The 16,163-nt window shown below is 39.6% G+C and overlaps 1 protein-coding gene across 1 annotated transcript in view; it reads right to left on the bottom strand.

Annotated features, from left to right (window-relative positions):
- Nucleotides 1–16,163, bottom strand: part of GPC6 (glypican 6) — a 1,026,790-nt gene that overhangs the window by 82,309 nt on the left and 928,318 nt on the right. Inside the window, exon 6 of the mRNA XM_081815107.1 lies at nt 4,747–4,890. Within this exon, the coding sequence (XP_081671233.1) occupies nt 4,747–4,890 (144 nt within the window). The remainder of the gene's footprint in view (nt 1–4,746; nt 4,891–16,163) is intronic.

The raw sequence follows: 16,163 nt of genomic DNA, 5'->3' as shown, positions 1-16,163 counted from the left end.
CTTATGCATGACAGCTGATGTTGGTTCGTTGTTATTATTAGCGAGGTAATTATTCGCTCAGCACAAGAAGAAAAAAGCCAATATATTCTATCAGGGAAGAGCTAATTTTTCAGGCAGACTACACATAGTCTGAACACTGGGATAGAATTTAAATCAGCCACCAAATGAGTTAGTCTAACACAAAGCTTAGATTGAAAACCTTGCCGTTGGGAAAGAATACCAAAATGGCTGTTAACCATAAATACCAAACAGAGAGGAAGCGGCTAACCCTCTCGGTCATGTGCAGTGTTCAACACGCTCTAGACAGTCTGGAAAGGGAACGTGGAGGTAGAATTTCTCGAGAACTCTCTGAAATGACTATATGAAGACAAATGAGGATGAGAGTAAGAAAAAAGAAGACCAAAGCTTACACTATGTTGCATTGTCCTCCACACAATCCTCTGGGAAGCAAGAGGAAAACACATTTAAAGGAAAAAGAAAGAGAGATTATTCTATACATAATAGCACAGCACAGGTATAACGTTTAGCTTTGCAGGCTGGCATTCCACCCACCCCAAACTCCCTCAGAATGACCAGTAGAATATTTAAGAAGCCCCAGGCTGGCATTCCACCCACCCCCACCCCAAACTCCCTCAGAATGACCAGGAGAATATTTAAGAAGCCCCAGGCTGGCATTCCACCCACACCCACCCCAAACTCCCTCAGAATGACCAGTAGAATATTTAAGAAGCCAGTACAATGTTGAATACTTACTGGAGGTTCATTGGTCTAAATCATCACCAACTTGATGAATTAACTTCCACGTGTTTTTTTTTCTTTGAAATCTACTTTTATAAAACACATTCCTCTAAGATACACGATTTAAAGTATATTCTGCTCTGATGAGTCCACTGGGGTAAATAACAGACACTCACTGCCCAGTGTGTGCGGGATCTATAACGCATGTTGTGCTCAGTTTTCTGAGCTGTACAACTAATTGTCTTTCACAGATGATAATCTGAAATATCTCTGTATTCTCGGATCTTCAAAATCGAGCTCTTTTAGGTTGATGTATTTTTTATAGTCTGTACTTCCAGTGACATTCCAGTGGAAGTTTCTTTAAAAAAAAAAAAGAACTCATAGTTTCATGTCAAATTGTATAAGAGAATTTATGAAGTATAAATTTAAGAAAAAAGGAAGAAAAAAATCAATCGTTTGCAAATAATCACTTCTGGCCTATTTAATTGAAAATCAGTAACAGTAAGCAGGGACAGAGGGCTGCTGGGGTGGGTGCTGGTAGCAGGAAAGACATGTGATCGTGGGGCCAATCTGTTAACCAAAATACCTGATGGCATTTGTATCTTCAACAAACCCTGGCTGCTGGCAGGAAGGACTGTGATAGTCTTTGATGAGTCAGCTTTTCATCAGCAGCTGAATTTATACAAATGTATTCATTCATTATTGGATAATAAAAATAACTTCCGGTAGTATGTCTGAAAGCCACTGACTACCTAAACTGATTTTTATGTCCATATAACTTTAGAGGAACAAAGAGAAAAGCTTCCTAGTGATATAAAAGAATTTACAAGTTCCTTAAACATCTAATAGAGGTTAAATGGTGGAATTGATGTATTTTTAAGAAAGAGTTTTATTTTTAATTATTTTATGTAAGTTCTAGCAGCAGTTGGCCCAGGTTGGGGTTAGGAGATTTACTTCTAAAACTAACCCCATAATTACCAGTTCACATAAAAAATAGCATTACAATAACTGATACAAGAACACTGACCAAAAGATTCCAAAGTTAATTAACACAGGTACTCATTTTAAGTGGTAGTAAGAAGCAACTCCTCCAAGAGCTTTACAGTTATTTTCACTTTGGCAAAAACAGTGGGGTGACTGGGATATTCTTTTGATGCTGTCCTTGAAGCTTTTTCTCTGCTGAAAGACTTAGAGAAATTAAGGGAAGTCTTTTCTAATTATCCTCCTTCTCTGGGACACATGCTTCTTATAAATATTCAGGAAACATTTTTTCAGGAGAAAATTAAAACAGGACTAGGTAACATGAGACTTGTTTATAAACAGTCAAAATAGGCTGTAATATATGGCAGACCCATCAAGAGAGTTCACCAATGCATGCATCTTGGAGATGATTTGGTCTGACTGTTGACATTTAAGCTGTCATATAAACAGTCGGGCTAAGGTAACTGCTTTACCTTTCCACTATTCAGAAATACATTGAACCCTCAAAAGGAAGAAAGCCTTGGTCGGGAAGCCAAGGGCTGCAAATGAAGATTCTGATATTAGCTTTGGGTCTAGTTTGTGTTTCTCAAGAATAACCCTGTATAGTTCTTTTTGATGTGGAAACAGCCCCTTGCCCTTAGGGACTGGGGAAGTGACTCCAGGTCAGTTTATGGCTGGCTGTGAATTACAAATCACTAATTCTTACAATTTGGGAATTTAATTCAATAAAACATTAATAAATCTGCCATTCTCTCTTACAGAGCCTTAAGTCACACCATGAGGAAGTTAAGTACTATGTGCTGTCAGAGAACATTTTCGAATAAAACTGACTTATTGATTTAAATTCCTATGCACTGAATCTGGCCCTTATGCACCCAGTCTAGTCTTTGGTTTTTACCCATGATCAAATGATTCACCATGACTGATCCTTTTCAGAAAAAATATTGATTAAAATATATTTTGGGGGGTGCATAAAAATAGAAAAGCCTAAATCAGTTTGCTATTTGCCAATACTCTTGAAGACCTTTATATTGGGGGCATTTCGAAGACCATCAGTGAATTTCCTTTCTAAAAGAAGGTTCAAATTCTAATTTCCTTATCTATCAGATATTATACATCATGTGGCAATCTCAAAGCGTTGATGCTTTATTTAGGTTGTGCTAAATTGCATACATACTGCTGTCTTGAGAAAAATATTTTTCTTGCTCTACTTCCCCTGTTTGAGTGTGTGTGTGTGTGTGTGTTTATTTCTCTTGGGGAGGAGAGAAAACTGTGCTTGTTTCAAAGGGAAAAAACATTAATTAGTAGTCATAGATATCATTATATTGATCCAATTCAGTGCAATTTTAACTAAGTGCATAATGTACCCAATTGTTTTTAAATTTTACTTTATTGTGGTAAGAACACTTAACATGAGAGCTACCCTCCTAACAGATTTTTAAGTGCATCAAACAGGACTTATCCATAGGCACAATGTTGTACAGCAGATCGCTAGGACTTACTCATCCTGCACCATGCCCCAGTTCTTAAATTAGAATTTGTGAAAATTCCAAAAAGCCTGAATCATTCCAATAACTAAGTTAGAGCCAACTAAAATGGAAAAAAAATAAAAAAGAGAGAAAGAGAGTGAGAGAGAGAGTGAGAGAACTCAAACCCATACTCACCATTTGTGCTTTGGTGAAAAGGATTTTAACAGACAGAGGAGTTTGTAAAGTAAAAACTCAAACAATGGACTCTCATGATAACCATCATTTCTTTAAAACAATTAGCTAGCGGTTCAGGGGAATCTAATTGGTTGTTTAAAAGAAGAAAGGTGACTATTTTTAAACTCTTCCTGAAACTGGGAACAGAGAATAGACACGACCAAGGTAACATAGAAGGTTGAAGCAATATCTGGATGATTCTTTTTTTGAAACCTACACTGAAGAGGGGTTTTATTTGCTAATAAACAGTAATAGATTTATAACATAATTTAGTGGCTAATGACTCCACTTACCCCTTCACTCTGGCTCTTCGTGGATAGGCCTTTATGTTGTAAGTACATTAGATTTTTATAGACAGAGATGCTGAGATGTACTGAACGTGAAGGCCAAACTCAACCAATTTAATCTTGTGAGTCCTATGCTGCGGAAGGATATTAACTAAAATGATAAAGTAATTTATAACAGTGACTAGTAAAAGTATTTTCATAACCAGAAACCCTTGAGATCTGAGTTTATATGACATAATCAGATGTGGTTCAAGTATTTTATGACCTTAAGGTTTTTATCTGTTAATTATACATCAAGATAATTGGCAAGGCAACATTACCAGTGCTAACAATTACAGGTATATAAATTGTTTATAGTGCTATAAATTGCATTGAAAATAATCAGGCAGTATTTCTTTGAAATTATGAGCTTTTCATTTTTTATAGCAAAATTTGATTTTTAAAACACATTAAAAAATGGTGTTTACTATGTTTATTCTCCAAGTGGATTGCTTTGCTGGTAGATATCAGTTGGTCCCCTGACACACATTTAAGTGGATCAAAGAGTGACTATTTTTAAGGCTTCCAACTTTTAAAAGACACACAAAAAAGAAAAAAAAATGGTAGTAACGTTGACTTGGGATCTCCTGGCAAGGTCTTTCAAACAGAAAACTTTATACACAAGAGGGCATAATAAAATTACACTGTATCATAACTGAATAAATAACGGAAGCAGGTGAGTAAGAAATGCGCTATTGTAATTATATCTCTGGAAGATATAGTAACTTAGTCTTCAGATTAATATTTCAGAAGAAATATGAAGTTGAAAATTTGGCCACTGCATGAGTGGATTAATAGGATAAGACGCCTTAAATAATCTAATTCATGACCTAAAAGGAAGATCTCATTATTTTTCAATATTCTAATTAAGACCAGGAGCAGATATAAGAATGAGATGACTTTTACAACCAACTTTTTCGGAGTCCCATCACGTCTCCTGAAGAATAACCTTGGTAACAGAAAGTGCCCACAGTGGCCATCAATCTGAGAGAACTCACCAGCCGGTCCAAGCTCGTGCCTGCAGCAGTTGTGGGTCTCTCCTCAGGATTGTAAGGCCTGAACCGCGTATTAAAATTTTCAGGAGCTGAGCGAGCAGATCGGAGGGCTGGAGCAGGTTTGGGTTGGCCACACCCCTGAAAGACCTGGAAGAACCATTGAAAGGTCAAGAAACTTCACAGTGAGTTTCTTCCTAAGATCCTGGTACAGAAGCATGCCAGGCAATGGCTTTCCCATTTTTCCTGGGACTCCAATCTCCAATAAACTCTAATCTCTAAATTTAAATGACGACTACTGCTAATATAACAGGAAGACTGACTAGACAGATGTGGGGTGCATGCCTCACTGCATGCCGACTCTTATTTTCAAACATATATATTCAGTCCTCATTATTTGCAGATTTTGTATTTGCGAATTTGCCTACTCGCTAAAATTACTTTGCAAGCCCCAAATCATTAGTCACGCACTTCTGTGGACATGGGTTGAGTGGCCCTACATGCATGTTCCCAGCTGAAGCTGAACCAAGTGATGCCTTCTTGTTTCAGCTCACATGCTGAAATCAAGTGTCCTTTCTGTGGCCTCTTTAGTGCCCCGTTTTTCACATTCTTGTCCTTTTACTTGGCAATTTCCCTGTTTAAGATGGCCCCCAAGTTCAGGGCTAAAGTGCTATCTGGCGTTCCTGAGCCCAAGGGGCTGTGTGTGATGTGCCTTATGGAGAAAATATGTGTGTTAGATAAACCTTGTTCAGGCAGAAGTTCTGGTGCACTTGGCCCTGAGTTCAATGTTAATGAATCAACAGTATATACTAAATAAAGTTTCTTTAAGAAGAAATACACATAGGTTGCTTATTGGTTGGTTGACAAAAGGTGGCTAAAAGCTTCCAGGAGCCTAGCCCTGTCTTTCCGGCAGTTCAGTATTTGCTAATTCAGTATTTGCAGCCACTTTATGAAACATAACTACCACAAATAATGAACATCAACTGTATTAAAAATAGGAATTGTAATAGCTACGTCACAGGATGATGTCAGGACTAAATGAACATGACCGAGACCTTTTCATGTACTTGAATTTGGCATTCAGTAAATACCCGTGTGGGATTCCTGTTACCGTGACAAATGTTATTTCGTGTCTAGCATCTAAGGCCAAATAACCTGAGTGGCCCTGCCCTGCGGTGTGAATAAGGAAAACCTGCACTGGAAGAGTTCTTTGAAAACACTCTTTGGAGCAAAGGTGTGGAAATAGGACAAGCCAATGTAGTGTCCCTATAAGGACAGTTCCGTCTAATTTTGTTGTTGACAGCTGTTGATGTCACGGTTAGGTTTGCCATGGGAAAACACACATTTCAGTGTAATGATCTTAGGGATCGAGCAGCCAGCTCTTTTCCAGTGATTTCAACTCAGGGTGCGGTGGGGATACTTCCTCGGCTGTTTTTAGAAGCTTCCTACTCTCTGCTGGTTATCAAGAGATAATACCTTTACTAGAATGACAGAAACTCTAGTGACATTTTCAGGAAGTTTTGATGAAGTTGAACTTGACATTTCTTCCATTTTTCCACAGGAGGTGGTGATTCTACTTCTTAGCTACTTACTTTGGTTAACTTTCTGGGACTATTTGTGTCAGCTAATTCTTAACCTGCGTGTGTGTGTGTTTAGAATGCATGCGTGCCTTTGGGTTTTGTTATTTGAATCTGCTTTGCTCTAAAATAAGCATTTTTCATCAGGCACGTTATGGGATTCCACCGAAATACACAGAGAGCTCTCAGAGTGCCATTCCCAATGACAAATTCCATCTCGAGTCACAATTCATTCGGTGTTACCACTCCAGCTCATTTCTCTTTGGTCGTATCCAAAAGTTCTCCTTCAACTCAGCATTTTGCAGAGCAGGAGCATTTTGTCTTGGCGTTCTTCGAGATTGGTCTTAACACACTATTGATTATTCTTCTCTCACACAATTTCTGAAGTTGATGGTGTAAACCAGTGTGATAAAGATAGTGGGCCCTTTTCTCCCTAGTGCCTAAATCACTTCCCAGTGGCAAGGTCATTGCTGATGGAGGGCATTAACATTTCCAAAGCTCCAGGGTTTTGTTGAGTGTGCTATTTTGGATTGCTCCGAATATGACAGCTGACTTTTAGAGAGTGTAAAGCCTAAGGCAAAACAATGCTAATGGCCTTGCTGGGGATTTCTTGAAGCGGGGCACTGAAAGAGTTAACAGACCTTCTTAATTTGCTCTTTGGGAAAAAGCTGGCTCACTGGTTTAAATTAAATCAAAGGAACAAGAAATGCCCTGAAAGAATATTAGGACCCCAGGGGAGATACCTCATCATAACAGAAAACCTTACCACTTGTTTGATTCTTTTCTTTTCTTTTTTTTTTTTTTAAAGATTTTATTTATTTATTTGAGACAGAGAGAATGAGAGAGACAGAGCACATGAGAGGGGAGGGTCAGAGGGAGAAGCAGGCTCCCTGCCGAGCAGGGAGCCCCATGCGGGACTTGATCCCGGGACTCCAGGATCATGACCTGAGCCGAAGGCAGTCGCTTAACCACCTGAGCCACCCAGGTGCCCCGTTGTTTGATTCTTTTCTTTTGAGAGTGTCAATTATACAGAACGTGAGTTAAGTCAATATAGCCTAGTAGCCTTTTGTTATTTATATCAGGTTTGGATTTTTAAGGTGGCTTCGGTGCAGAAATTGCTGAGAGTATGATCCAAATGGAAGAAAACACTGCCTTGTAATTATGATGGAAACAACACCTCACCTCATAATCAGCTGGAGACCTACAGAAAAATCTGTCATAATATGTCAGGATATGAATCCTGAAGTTCCTTCAACAGGTTCTATTTTACCCTTAGAAAAAAAGGCATGGTCATAAAGAGATCCTTCAGTGTGGAAGTGACATGCCTAGGGATTAAGAGTGGGTTTTCGGAACTTTACAAAACCTGCAGGGAGGAGTTGGGAAGGAGACTGGCACACCCACGCCCTGTCATTGCTTAAGAACGATGAGAAGCCCTTGTCTGATTCTCATTGCAGAGACTGTACCTGAAGCAACATGTATCCGTCATATTACTTAGATGAGTTACAAAGTGAAAATCAATGCATTCAGTTATCATACGTGCAATCTGTTGGTTAGACAACATGTTTTTAAAACCTGGGGTTCATGGGATGGGTGACGAATGGAATTCTTGTGCGGGACATTCAGATTGTCTCAGACTATCTTCTGAGCTTACTGTGGCAGCCGTATAGTTAAGACAAAGTTTTGTGGCTCATGAGGCTCAGGGCTATATTACTCTAAAGGACCGATGAGCCTTTTTCCTCGTGGTCTAGGGCACCCCAATATATTGTATTTTGAATAAGGGAAGAAACAGATGAGGAATAATGTGGGTCAGTTAAGTGAGAGGTTAAATGAGGTTAGCTTACATGAGAATCAGAGATCAAGATTCTATTCCGAGGAGTGGTCAGGGCTGGAGAGGTAGATCTGGGCCACTAGCCTAAGGTGGTATTTAAAGCCCAGGGCAAGTATATGGATGGGTGACAGGTGGGGCTAAGGACAGTCCAGTGCCATGCCAACATTCAGGGTCTTCCCTGCACTTTAGTCTCCTCCTCTGTCAAATGGAAATGATAATATTGTTCCCCAAACTATGATGATAAAATGCAGTACATAAGGCAGGAAAACAGAAGCCATCATCTGGAAAAGTAAGTGCTTGACAGTAACTAGCTACTTACGTTATTCTACAACCATTTTCTTTCTAGAAGTTTTGTTTTCTGAGTAAGGAGATTTGAGGGGAAAAAATGTCTGGGCTGATGTTTCTTCAGTGTTTTCCATAAAACATTATTACCAAGAGTTGTTAACAGTTGTTACATATGCAATAAATTCCATGGTCAAAGTGAAATTAGGTATCTTGGCAGGTTCTGGTCATATGAATGTGTGTTCTGACTCATCAAAAGGGAGGAGGTCCTTTGCAGTAATTCCCCATTTGGCCACAGGCTCTGCAGAGGGTGCAGGAGGTTCTCACAGGATGAGTGTTCTAGGGAACATACCTTGGGATGCTCTGTGTAGTTTGCTTTACCCCACCAAGAGAAGCGATTCAGATGTAACACATTCAGATGCATTGATTCAGAGGTGTTTGTGGAATCCATTCTACCCTCCACTGCCTCTTTTTTTTTAAAGATAAAACAATTTTTTAAAGTTGAATTATATTTGACATACATTATTATATTAGTTTCAGGTGTACAACACAGTGATTCGATATTCTTACACACTACAAAATGATCACCTCAATATGTCTAGTTACCATCTGTCACCATAGAAAGTTCTTATAGTATTATTGACTATATTCCCTACGCTGTACTTTATATCCCTGTGACTTACTTATTTTTTTTTATAACTGGGCATCTGTCCATCTTAATCCCTTTCACATGTTACACCCCCTTCCCTTCTGGCCACTATGTTTGTTTTATGTTATCTATTAGTCTGTCTCTGTTTTGTTTTGTTTATTTGTTTTGTTTTCTAGATTGCACATATGAATGAAATCATATGGTATTTGTTTTTCTCTGTCTGACGTATTTCACTTAGCATAATCCCTTCTAGGTCCATTCATGTTGTGGTAAATGCAAGATCTCATTCTTTTCAATGGCTGAGTAATATCATTATATATATATAATATTACATATATATAATGTAATATTATATTATAATATATTATATTATATTATAATAGGGAGCCCGATGTGCGGCTCGATTCCAGGACCCTGGGATCATGACCTGAGCCGAAGGCAGATGTTTAATGACTGAGACATCCAGTCGCCCTGTACTCACTCTTTTTCTTGTGATGAGGTGAGATGGTAAATACCTACATGAGATAAAGTGAGGTGAGTGGCGTAAGCATTGTGACATGGCATTAGACTACCGGTGACCTTCTGACGAAGGAGGGTACGTCAGAAGGAAGATCATCTGCTTTCGGGTCACGATTGATATATGATATATATGATATGGTTTCAGGTAACTGTAACCATAGATAAGGGGGGGACCACTCACTGTAATCTGGCAAAGTATTTGGCAGTCCCCATGTAGGCAGATGCTGCAAATACACAACGGAGTTATCCTTCCCGGTTGGTGGGCTTGCAAAACCTGTGGATTTGGGGAAGATATCTGGCTCATGAATTCTCTCTCTTAAGAGGATTACTAAAATGTCTCAGAAGTGTGCTGGCATTCTGAGATTAGAGAAGCTGACATTAAAGATACAAAGTTCTGAAAGGAGAGACATTTTATTGTTTCAGAGAGGTGAGAAAGAGAGGAAGGTGGTGATAACAGGTTTGAGTGCTGTGTCTTTAGGTTTTTATTTTTTTATAATTTTATTTTATTTTTTTTAAGATTTTATTTATTTGAGAGAGAATGAGATAGAGAGAGAGCGTGAGGGGGGGAGGGTCAGAGGGAGAAGCAGACTCCCTGCTGAGCAGGGAGCCTGATGCGGTACTTGATCCTGGGACTGCAGGATCATGACCTGAGCCGAAGGCAGTCGCTTAACCAACTGAGCCACCCAGGTGCCCCTGTGTCTTAGGTTTTTAAATATAAGACCTTTTCCTTTAAGAACATCTCAGCATCTTAACATCTTTCCCTTAAAATAAAACAATGTGGTGTGCACTTTTTCAGAAGCCCCCAAAGCTTTATACCTACATCTCTTTGTCTCTGCAGGTTGATTATACATTCACAAAAGTCATTACTGGCAAGTTCATAAGCATGGCTGCAGATCAATCCCGTCTTGGCTCCTGTGTTTTTAAAAAAATTCTATCCTTCCACTTTCTACTCAGTGGGTTCCTACTGTGGAGGGATGTTACTATTCCCATATATCATTTTGAAATTTGCAAACAGAACTCTAATCTTTTATATTAACATGGGTGGCAGTGAATACTACCTAGATTTAATTGGATTTGATATTTTGAGAGTAAGTAATGTTTTATTTACTGATTAGATTCTAATTTATATTACAGTGTTAATGAATGAACTATTTGTCAGATGACCACTGGGGGAATTCAAATCTATCCTGTTCGTTCCCAAGGAAACAGAAGTTATCATATCTGCATCAGCTCTCTCTATTTTGGCCATTGTTTGCATGAGAGACAGCTGTGGCATAAGAGAAAGGTCACGAAAAAGAGTCTAAAAGCCTGGAATACTACCTTCAGACTTTCTCCTTAAACCTGTGTGACCTTTGAGTAACATGTTCTCCCGAATCCTCAGGGATGCTGGGAAGATAAAATGATATGATGCTTTGAAAAGACACTGAAAAAAAATGAGGTATAGAAATGTATTATTTTAACTGATGTAATCTGTAATTAAATAGCACAGTAATGAAGAACAAATCAGATCTATGGATTATGCAGAGTGATGCATGAGTAATTTTTTATGAAGAATTGGATCTTTTACATTTTGTTCATGGCTATTGCTGAATCCCATAATCTGTAAGAGTTCCTAGCACATAGTATGTACTTTTTAAAAAAAAAAAATTGGGAGTGAAAGATTATGGATAAATGAAATTTTTAGTTAGAATTTCGCCCTTTTGCAAACATTCATGGAAGGCAATTAGCAGAGAGATTTGTGTAAGGCAAGATCAGAAAGAAAAGAGAACTTGACACTTACTCAATGTCCACAGTGGGCCAGACACTGAACTGTGTGTTTTATATACTCTATTGCAAAGAATCAATTATCTCTTCAAAATCATTTAACATTTCTTCCTTAGGCTTCAGAAAAAAACAATGAATCATCCATCCGCATAAAAAACTCATTTGATATTTCCCTTACTCCGCTTACTGTGCCAACTTAGAGCAAAACCAAATCAACAACTTTGTTTAAACTGATAAATAGAACCAAAAAGATCCTGTTTCTTGATCATTTGCTAACAGCTACCCACTGTGCTTGAAAAGCCAGTTAGAAAGCCAAGGACCCTGTGTATAAAATAGTCGACCTTGGCTCTCTGATGGTTGGTGGGCGAGCTCAGAATCATGGGTTCTGGAGATCACATCTCAAGCAATGGCCTTTTGCTTGTAGCAAAGGGGAAGACAACTCGGGATGTTTGCAAAGCCTCTCTTCCTGATTTCCCCACCCTGTGAAAATGGTGAGCGGCACCAGCGGCCCATGGGCTGTGTTTGTACGGTACATATCCCTGTCCCCACTTGTCTAGGTTGAGCACAGAGCTGGGGACCTTTTCTTAGAGAGGAAGTGAAATATGTAGACCGAAATGGGTGTGCGGGAGATGTCCACATATCACTAGTAAATAGATGTGAATAAGTTAAAAAATTTTTTAAACCCCATTTCAATAAAAGTAATAGCAAGAAAAGCCACATCATCACTATGATATAAGATTAAACTGGCACCTTAGAGCTTCATTTCACACATTTTTTTTTTTCTGGTTCCTAACAGCATTCTGCTAATATCCAATGTAGAATTTTCCTGAATATCAACTTAGAACATTTTAATAATGACTTCTTTCTTTAGATATAAAATTATTATACTCATTATGGTAACATTTTAAATACTGAGTCTTTTTATTTTTTATTTATTTATTTTTTAAGATTTTTTTTATTTATTCATTTGAGACACAGAGATACAGAGAGAGAGAGAGAGAGAGAGGGAGAGAGCATGAGCAGGGAGAGAGGCAGAGGGAGAGGGAGAAGCAGACTCCCCGCTGAGCAGGAAGCCCGATGCGGGGCTCTATCCCAGGACGCTGGGATCACGACCTGAGAAGAAGGCAGACGCTTAACCATCTGAGCCACCCAGGCGCCCCAAGTCTTTTTATTTTTATTTGGTTTTATTAGTTTGCTAATTTTCTTTATGGATTGATTTTTTTTAAGAAAACAGGTTTTCATCCTGAAGTCTCAGAACAATCTGCACTTCTCTTGTGTTCTTTACTCCTCTCTACCCCTTCTCCTCTGTCTTCTCTTTTTCTTTCCTCCCTGGCTCATGCTTTTCTTTCCTTAAAGACTGATTACAATGGTCCCTTAGCCAAGTCATCTGGCAAATTCCACATGGGTCCCTGGATGGGCTCAGGGCTCCGTGAAGGGAATTCCGGGTTACACTGAATCAAGTGAAGTCATCAGTTTCAGCTTTGGCTGCCTTTCACCAGCTTCAATTTTCAAAAGCCAGCTACCATGTCAGTTTTAAGGCTTTAGAAATTTACTCCTGATGCTTACACAGCTTGGTTCCAGAATATCTGTCAAATGTTTTGCATACGTCTTAAAATTGTTTCTTCAATAAAAGCAAATTCGTTCCGTTTGCTTGAGAAGATGATTTTTTTTTCCTTGAAGGGTTTGCTTTCCTTAAACAGCAGAACACCTTGATATTTTCTCCCCAATGGTGAATAGGAAGGAATTACAAGGAACTAACAAAGCATATTTTGAATGTGGTAAAAAAGAAATCTTAACTTTCTTGGCCTGGCTAAATGATTATCTCATATGCTCTTTGTTTATGGGTTTTAAAGCAATTCTTTAAGATCATTTTGCCGAATTCACATGAATGTGTAAATTTTATCAGCCTGGCTCTGTATCATTCATTCAACCTATCATTCAACCAATATTCATTGAGTGTCATTATGGGCAGACACAGGTGCGGGGGATATGCCAAATGGACATGTCCCTGCTCTCAGGGAGGTTCTGACAAGAAGCCTGGTGATTATATCATGATAAATGTGATGGGGACACCCACAAGGGGCAACTAACCAGACTGGAGGGTCAGAGAAGGCTTCCTAGAATAGCAGTGGAGTCCTGGAACGGGCTCTTACGGGATCTCGAGACCACCTGTAAAATCGTCAGGAATTCCTCAAGCCAGTCATTGAACAGTGATTACTAAGTTACAATGTATAAACTTAAAATTGTATACATTCTATTGAAGACAAAGGTAATATATACTCAAAACTCACTACTTCCTAATTATTTACTCTCATCTAAGCTCTTGAGGTGATTTGTGCCAACTGTATCAGTCAGGGGGAAATGTTATATTGTGGCGTGCTACTCCATGTTCAGTGACCTCACGTTGGTAGCTTGAAATCACCACGGTGGGAATATTTACACAACAGAAATTGGCAAATACTGCACACTAGCATGTTCACTGCATTGAGAGCTGGTTGTGCCAGGACTCACCAGGATCCCACTGAATCTTGCCCTGGAAGTGCAGAAATAGTGCCTGGCAAATGGTGTATATTTGGTGTTTGGTGTGGAAAGGACAGGATGTTCCAGGATGAGGAAACAGCATGGGCAAAAGCATGGAGGTGATAGAGGATGGTTCTTCTGAGCAACAGAGCTAAGGCTGTCTTGAATGTCTGGCACATACAGATGTTCTCTTACCTCCTACGTTAAAACGTCTAGTAGGACTCAGGCTCTGTTGGTCTTATTCACTATTACCTCTGCAGCATCTAGTATGGTGCTCGGCAGATAATCAATGCTCAAGAAACATTTGCTTTAATAATCCCAGGCACGGAGAGTGGGGAGGGTGGCCTGGAGGCGGGTGGCAGGCTAAGGATAGCATCGTGCAGGGGCTACACCTGCGCTTTCATCTAATGGCAACAGGGAATCCCAGAAAGCTGGTAAGTAAGCAGGGGAGTAATGTGAACATACTAGCATTTTCAGCAATCTCTCTGGTTACAGTGTGCAGGATGGATCAGAGCGTGGCAGAACCAAAGGCAGGGAATTAAATAAGAGGCTATAATCCATGTGGGAGATGGTAAAATTAGGGGAGCTGCTGAGGATGGATTCAAAAGGAATTGAGGACTGTTCAGTGGGGCCTGTCATGGAACAACTATGAGGGAGAAGGAGAAAGGGAAGTTTGAGTCAACTGTGCTTCTGGCTAGAAGCAGGTGTGGCGGAGGGGGCCCTCACTGGGACAGCGAGCCCTGGGGAGGGAGGCTTTGGGGGAGGACACGCGTGCAGTTTTCGACAGGGTTATTGGAGGTGTGTGGCAGGCCATGGGATAAACAGGTGTGATCAGGAGAGTAGTCCAGGCTAGGAGAGATTTGGGATGAAAGTTACTCCGTCACTGTAGCAAAGTCAGGACGCTGGGTCTGAGGAGGTCCCACACTACTCTGCACAAGAGCTCTTTTAGTCATCCAGCCCCATGAGCCCCATGTTTTAAAGACATATTGTCTAGCTAACAGGTTACTTGTATTAATAAAGAAATGATTGATTTTCACTCTGTAAGGCAGCTAAGCTACTTGGCTGGTGTGTTAAGATCTATTCTGGGATAATGAAGTGAAATGGAAGAGATATGCAAAACGCATTAGAAGAGGAAGACCGACAGAAAGCCATATAATTCAAAACTTTCTGGCAGAACAGGCTTCTGTAAACACACAAAGGTAGCTCCTCCATGCGTTTAAATGTAGGCTGGCTGGGGCAAAGACTCTCCGAATCCAGTAGGATGGCATCTTCCCGGGCAGAAGGAAGCACTCAGAGCTGGGGTTAACTGTGTGTGTGTGTAAGGCTAGGCGACTGAATTCCTCCAGCCCGACCATCGACCATCAGCTGCCCCCGGGAAGCATGACTCTGAGGAAGGAGTTCTCCTGTTAAGGCAGGAGGATGTTGGAAGAAGATATTCAGGTGAGCGAGAGGGTATCTTCCTCTAAGGACACGCTAAATGTTAAAAACTGAATCGAGTTTCAATCACTTATTCTTGAGTTGGCTTCATTAAGGGTAATCTTCTTGTCTTTTGCCCTGAAGTTAAAGTGAAAGAAAATCTTAAGATAAATCTCCAAAGGTTAGAGATAATCAGGAGTTTCCCTTTATCATCAAAAGGAGGGAAAAAAAATTTTTTAAATCCCTTTTACATGGGAGGAAAGTTAAAACTAGTTTGCTTTGGATGTGTTTCCTATAAATGCATCGTAGGCACTTTTCTCAAACCTTCATTTTGCTTTATAAGAAAAAGGTGTCTCTTTTTTTTCTTTCTTTTCTTTGTATCTAGCATCTAAAAAAATCTGGCTCTGTTATCCAGTGATGTCACAAACAGGAATAGAACAGATTCTGGTTTTCTGTAAAGAAATGGAGAAATCAAAGAATAAAAGATGTCTCAAGGAGGTCACTGTTTCTTAGTGAAATATTATAAGTAAGAGCTGACGGGCAGAATATGAACTTTGAAATCTGAATAACCAGAGAAACTATTCTGAGTATTCTGAATCAAGGCATCGTTGAGAACTTGCTCTTTTCTTTTAAAAACAAAACTAAAGAAGAAATAGAAATAGAGCTTTATTATTTTTTTTTATTCTTATGTTAATCCCCATACATTACATCATTAGTTCTAGATGAAGTGTTCCATGATTCATTGTTTGTGCATAACACCCAGTGCTCCATGCAGAACGTGCCCTCCTCAATACCCACCACCAGGCCAACCCATCCTCCCACCCCCCTCCCCTCTAGAACCCTCAGTTTGTTTTTCAGAGTCCATCGT

Source organism: Leptonychotes weddellii, chromosome 3 (assembly GCF_054177405.1).
Source record: "Leptonychotes weddellii isolate Sample4059 chromosome 3, ASM5417740v2, whole genome shotgun sequence".
Lineage (NCBI taxonomy): Eukaryota > Metazoa > Chordata > Mammalia > Carnivora > Phocidae > Leptonychotes > Leptonychotes weddellii.
This window is presented reverse-complemented; position numbering and strand designations above follow the sequence as displayed.